Raw genomic sequence first — 6,830 nt, 5'->3', positions numbered from 1 at the left:
AGAAAGCAGCAAGTTCCTAAAAGCTCTAAGAGCAAGTATCACATCAATTCAAAGCGCTTCACGAGAGTGGTCAGCTACGAAAGAGACTACCCAATCTACAATCCTATTCGTCTTCTGGCAAAGGCGGCGCTCTTTCTCACCGAAGTCTTAAGCCCGCTTGTTTTGATATTTTCTCAATAGGGAACATCTCTAGCTGTGTGAAGTGAGGAGCATGATTGCTATCCTATGTGGCTGTGCTACAAAGGTATCCTGTGCTCACTTTTCGGCACAATGTTTAAACATTGGGAGCAAAGCATATGTACATGTGCCGGCCAACTACATAGATTTGTTTATGTAAAAGAGCTGGGAGCCGCCTCTTCCCAGAGGAGGTTAGTGATGCCGTCACATGTGAGTATGCGATAGCCTCTGATTTGTCGATGGTCAGGATTCGGATTCACATCCGATAAATTCTTTTGAGTTAGAAATTTAAAGTTATGTACGTCAAAGTTATCTTCCGAACATGAGCTCTATAATGGCTACTTGTGTCCTGCAGCAAGAATCAAGAAGGTATCGATTTAACTCATCAGCTAAATTTCTTGATGGTTGTACCAGTACTTTGGTTTTCAAATTCCACCTGTACGATAGTGTACGATAGTGGAAGTATTTTTTTTCTAGAAATATGATTCCTGAAAAGGAGATTTTTAGGAAGAGAATGCTTGGAAAAGTACTTTTGACATATTTGGTTGACCATGGAAAAGTAACAGATTTTCAGAGTGCTTATGTTTAGTTGACCATCCACTTTTCTGAAAAAGTTATGTATAATTCCTATTATATTCTTAATAAAAATTAGGTCTTTAATACCTTTTTAATGCTAATGGGACTTTTTGGAAAAAAAAAATAAAAATGGAGTGATTTTCGACTCATGGCAAAGTAACTTTCCTATATTTCTTATGGAAAAAACTTTTTCATGAAATGTGAGAATCATATTTCTATGGGAATACAAATTTTTCGTCTCTCTCCTTTAAAAACTCCAACCAAATAAGAGGCATCTCATTACTTTTCTGTTGATCATATTTTTCTCTATTTTTTTTTCCAGCAAGCCCTTAAGGGAGAGCTGCCTCTATTGTGTAGCCCATTTTCTATGGGCTTTTGTTACCAACCAAGAGAAGTCAAACGTTCAGGCTATCTCGTGGACTCGTGTGCATGGTCTCCATGATATAACTAAGATTTGAACAATGATTGCTTGTGATTCGGACTGTGAGATCCATGCGGCAAGGATCGCACCTCATTGATGATGGGAAAGACTCGAGGCTCTCCGGCAACGTAGAAGAAGGGAGTACAGAGAAAGATACGGCTTGCATCCTTAGTTCCCGGTTTCTGGGTACTTTCCTTTGGACCATTGTGCGATGCAGCATCAACTAGCCATCCCATCCAAGCAGTGGGACGTATGGTAGAACTTACAGCACCGTGCACATCTTGAAGTCAACATGGACATCTCGCCGTATGATCCAACAAAGGATCCAACCGTGTCTTGACTCAGTCTTCAATTCATTGCTGCAGCAGGCACATATGGAAGCCCCTATATTTAGGATCTGTTTATTTCTCACTTTTATTTCCATTTTTCTTTTTTCAGATATTTTCTGCCAACAGCTCTGAAAACTTTACATACAAGTTCTTAGAGAAAGCAGAAAAACATGCTCAGGTAGTTAATTTTTCTTGGACTTTTTAAAATGAGAACAGAAGACAAAGGCAGTACCGAAGGGAGCTTTGTTCTTAGTGCTTTTTTTTTTTTACTATATTAGTTGCTTATATTAATCTTGCGTGAGTACGATCAGCTGAATTCATAAAAAGAAGATTACATAGTGACAGAGGAATAAATTTTTTTTTCAAAATATTAGGGAGTAAATAAAGCGATTCAATCAGTAGTTTTATTTATCTCAGTCCGAAAAATATAATACTTCTTCAGTACTTCGGATGTCACGTAGAAGCAGATGCTCTGCTTTTTTTAAGCTACATGTTGCATGTCATATTTGAATTACCGGGTGCGTTCTAAGCTGGTGGGAGCTCGAGTAGGTTGACTCGGTTGCTGCACCCCGGGTGGACTAACCTCCCTTCTGCTCAGAAAAAATTAAAAAAAAAACTTGGTTTCTGCAAACTTTTCCATGTCTTTCATGTGAAAAACTTTTCCATGAAATGTGAGAATCATATTTTTATGGGAATACAAGTTTTCTGTCTTTTTTCTTTGAAATCTCCAACCAAATAAGAGGCATTTCATTACTTTTTTATTGATCATACTTTTTTTCTTTTTTTTTTTTTCGCGAATCAAACAAGCTCTTGAGGGAGGGCTGCCTCTGTTTTGTAGCCCATTTTTACCAACCAAGAGAAGTCAAACGTTCAGGCTATCTCGTGGACTCGTGTGCATGGTCTCCATGATATAACTAAGATTTGAACAATGATTGCTTGTGATTCGGACTGTGAGATCCATGCGGCAAGGATCGCACCTCATTGATGATGGGAAAGACTCGAGGCTCTCCGGCAACGTAGAAGAAGGGAGTACAGAGAAAGATACGGCTTGCATCCTTAGTTCCCGGTTTCTGGGTACTTTCCTTTGGACCATTGTGCGATGCAGCATCAACTAGCCATCCCATCCAAGCAGTGGGACGTATGGTAGAACTTACAGCACCGTGCACATCTTGAAGTCAACATGGACATCTCGCCGTATGATCCAACAAAGAATCCAACCGTGTTTTGACTCAGTCTTCAATTCATTGCTGCAGAAGGCACATATGGAAGCCCCTATATTTAGGATCTGTTTATTTCTCACTTTTATTTCCATTTTTCTTTTTTCAGATCTTTTCTGCCAGCAGCTCTGAAAACTTTACATACAAGTTCTTAGAGAAAGCAGAAAAACATGCTCAGGTAGTTAATTTTTCTTGGACTCTTTAAAATGAGAACAGAAGACAAAGACAGTACCGAAGGGAGCTTTATTCTTTGTTTTTTTTTTACTATATTAGTTGCTCATACTAATTTTGTGCGAGCACGACCAATTAAATTCATAAAAAGAAAGTTACATAGTGATAGAGGAACAAAAAAAATTTCTTCTAAATATTAGATAATAAATAAAGCGATTCAATCAATAGCTTTGTTTATCTCGGTCCGAAAAATATAATATTTCTTCGGTACCTCGGATGTCACGTAGGAGTAGATGCTCCGTCTTTTTAAGCTACATGTTGCATGTCATCTTTGAATTACCTGGTGCGTCCTAAGCTGGTGGGAGCTCGAGTAGGTTAACTCGGTTTCTGCACCCCGGGTGGACTAACCTCCCTCGTGCTCAGAAAAAATTAAAACAAACTTGGTTTCTTCACCTTTTACCAGGTCCAATACGAGTAACCGCGGGAGGCAGGACCGACGGATTGGGTGGCGGCGGCGACGAGTTCGGCGAGCGGGCTGGACGTCGCATCCACGTGTCGCACAAATTATCCTCCACCAATTCCATCACCTATCAATAACTGCAAGTAGCTTCCGGAACCAGAGAGCACGATGCCGTCACCGCCCGGTTTTTAATAGCCTTATCCCATACCATTCCCACTCTATGCGGTACTTGCACTTGGTCGCCCCCGCTGATCCCTTCTCGGCTTTGACCCAATGGAAGCAGCCACTTTGACTATTGACCGGGCCAGACAACAATAAGGATTAGTCCGAGTCCACGCGAGAATATTATCTGATCGTAGAACCGGACAGTCTTGTAGCAGTTGGTCAGTCCCCCACTCTTGGTCGCGCTCGACGCTTCTCTAAGACCAGATAGCGATTTTATTAAAAGTTTAAAACTTTTTATAAAATCAAATGAAAACGAATTAGATGGTACGCTGCTTGGACGGTAGGGATATATATGATCGAGTCTCAAGATATGTGCCGCGCGTACCAATTAATTGGGGCAATGAAGGCCGGTGGACCTGGTAGCTTGTTTCCTGCCTCCATACCACCGTTTCTCATAAATTCAAAGAGAAAAGTAAAATACCAGTGGTGGGCTCCAACTTTTCTCAACTCTTTTATGCCTTCCCCTCCGTTGATTTGGCTCTCATGCCCAAATCTTTTCCTTTTTCTAATCCCTTTCCTCCCGTCCGTTTACGAGTTTTCTAAATCAACCCCCGCGTTTCCTTATACCTCGTTAAATTTTAAAATTTCTCTCTCTCTTTCTCTCAAGAATATTTGGTTCTTAAAGGCTATCCCTCTGTCGACCCTCTCCTCTCGTATGCTTTCCTGATGAGGGAACAACGAAGGGAAGGGTTGCGTGGTCTCTCCCCTGGCCTCATCAGGACCGTCTGATGAGGCTCGCCGTCACCGCAGCGGCGGTGACGATAGCTGCAGTCATGCTCGCCCTCTTCTGCACCGCCGCGGATGGGCTGGGCTCCGCCGCCACCCTTGCCATCAGCTCCGGCACCGGCACCGTCTGTGGCGTCCTCGCCGATGCCGCACCGCGGAGCATCCAGTGTGCCCGCGGGACGCGGCCGGCCTTCTCGATACCGCCGAGCGTCTCCTTCGACTCCGTCTCTGGCGGCCGGGACTTCCTCTGCGGGCTCAAGACCGGCGGCGACGCCTTATTCTGCTGGGACGCCAGCAACGCCTCCTCCACCGACCTTCCCCAGAAGCGCGTCTACAAAGGGCCCCCCGCGTTGACGAACCTCACCGTCGGCGAGGACCAGATCGCCGCCGTCGACCGGAATGGCACGGCGATCCAGTGGTGGCGGGGCGACGGCAGCTTCCCCCCCTCCGGCGTCAACGGGTCCTACCAGTCGCTTACCTCGGGACGCGGCTTCTCCTGCGCCATTCACGCCAACAACACCGTCCAATGTTGGGGAAGGCGCGGCACGGAGATCCAAAGAGATTTTTTGAACATGTCCATGGCGAGCATCGTCGCAGGGGACTCCCACGTCTGCGGTCTAAACACCACAGGTTTCTTGCTCTGCAGGGGAAATAATAGTTTTGGGCAATCGGACGCGCCCTCCGGCCCGGCATTCGAGTTCTCCAGCCTCGCTTTGGGGGAGAGCCAGTCGTGCGCGGTTCGGCAAAGCAACGGCACGGTAGTCTGCTGGGGCGGCGACGGCGGTGGGAGCGGGAGCTACTCTCCGGTAAACACTACTGCGTTCGTGTTCGTTGTGGCCGGGGACAATCTCACCTGCGGCCTCACCACGTCGAACTTTTCGGTGGTGTGCTGGGGGACGAACCGGAGTAATCCGGCGGTGACCACGCTTCAACTGCCGAGAATTCTTCCGGGTATTTGTACTGCTGATCAGGGTTCCTGCAAATGTAACACCTTTCCGGATTCGGCGAGTCTCTGCTCTGGTTCTGGAGTTATTTGCAATCCCTGCCCAGTTCCGTCGCCACCGCCCCCACCGCCGGCACCACCTTCGCCGCCGGCACCACCGTCGAGAAAGACTAGCAAGGGATGGCTGGTTTTCGCGATCGTGGGATCAGTCGGCACCTTCGCCGGAGTTTGTACAATAGTCTACTGGCTATGGAGACGGGTGTGCCGGAACAAAAAGGTCTACAACTCAGTACAGCCCACCATCTCCGCCGCCGGAAATGGAGGAGCCAATGCGGCGGCAACTTCGGGTGCCGGAGCTGGAGCATCGACCCTTTCAGGCCCTTTCATCTCCCCTTCGGGGTCCAGGTCCCGAATATTCCGGCGGCAGGGTTCGCGGGTCATGCGGCGGCAGAGGAGCGGTCCGTCGTCGTTCAAGGACAGGGCGGAGGAGTTCACCTTCGCGGAGCTCGACGCCGCCACTAAAAGTTTCTCCTGGGAAACCAAGATCGGCGCCGGGAGCTTCGGGACGGTGTACAAAGGCAAGCTCTCCGACGGGCGCGAGGTGGCGATCAAAAGAAGCGAGTCCGGTCCGAGAACCAAGAAGTTCCAAGAGAAAGAGAGCGCCTTTCAGTCGGAACTGGCCTTCCTCTCGCGACTCCATCACAAACACCTGGTGGGCCTGGTGGGATACTGCGAGGAGGAGGAGGAGAGGCTCCTGGTCTACGAGTACATGAAGAACGGGGCTCTCTACGACCACCTCCACTCCAAGGAGAGCACCTCCACCGTCCTCAACTCTTGGAAGATGAGGATAAAAGTGTTATTAGACGCGGCGAGGGGCATCGAATACCTCCACAACTACGCCGTTCCGCCGATCATCCACAGAGACATCAAATCGTCGAACATCCTTCTGGACGGGAACTGCGTGGCGAGGGTGTCGGACTTCGGGCTGTCGCTGATGGAGCCGGAGTCGGACGACGGGCACCACTCGGCGAGGGCGGCGGGGACGGTGGGGTACATGGACCCCGAGTACTACGGGCTCCACCATTTGACGGTGAAGAGCGACGTCTACGGGCTCGGGGTGGTGATGCTGGAGGTGTTGACGGGCAAAAGAGCGATCTTTAAGGATGGGGAGGATGGGGAGCCCACGAGCGTGGTGGACTACGCGGTGCCGAGCATCGTAGCCGGGGCGGTGGCGCGGGTGCTGGATTCCCGGGTGTCGCCGCCGGGGGCGCAAGAGGCGGAGGCGGTGGAGCTGGTGGCGTACACCGCGGTGCACTGCGTCAGCCTCGAGGGGAAGGAGCGACCCTTCATGGCCGACGTCGTCGCCAACCTCGAGAGCGCCCTCGCGCTCTGCGAGGACAGCCATGGCAGCATCTCCAGCGCCAGCATCTCCCTCGCCTCCGTCGATTGATTTTTTTTTTTCCCTTTTATTTTTCCCTCATTCTTCCTCCATTTTCCCCAAATATTTTGATTTCGATACCTTATTTTTGATGCTTGTAAATGAGTTTCTTCTGAAATCCGACCGTTGGAACGGTGGCTGCTGAAA

General features: G+C 48.6%; 1 protein-coding gene across 1 annotated transcript; it reads left to right on the top strand.

Annotated features, from left to right (window-relative positions):
* The first annotated feature begins 3,300 nt into the window (after positions 1 to 3,300).
* On the top strand, positions 3,301 to 6,830 carry LOC103706681 (putative serine/threonine-protein kinase-like protein CCR3). The gene has a single exon (XM_008790877.4). It carries the CDS (start codon positions 4,305 to 4,307, stop codon positions 6,693 to 6,695), a length of 2,391 nt encoding a protein of 796 aa, XP_008789099.2. The 5' UTR covers positions 3,301 to 4,304; the 3' UTR covers positions 6,696 to 6,830.

Source organism: Phoenix dactylifera, chromosome 13 (genome assembly GCF_009389715.1).
Source record: "Phoenix dactylifera cultivar Barhee BC4 chromosome 13, palm_55x_up_171113_PBpolish2nd_filt_p, whole genome shotgun sequence".
Taxonomy (NCBI): Eukaryota; Viridiplantae; Streptophyta; class Magnoliopsida; order Arecales; family Arecaceae; genus Phoenix; species Phoenix dactylifera.
The sequence above is the reverse complement of the archived record's forward strand: the minus strand, read 5'-3'. Positions and strand labels throughout refer to the sequence as shown.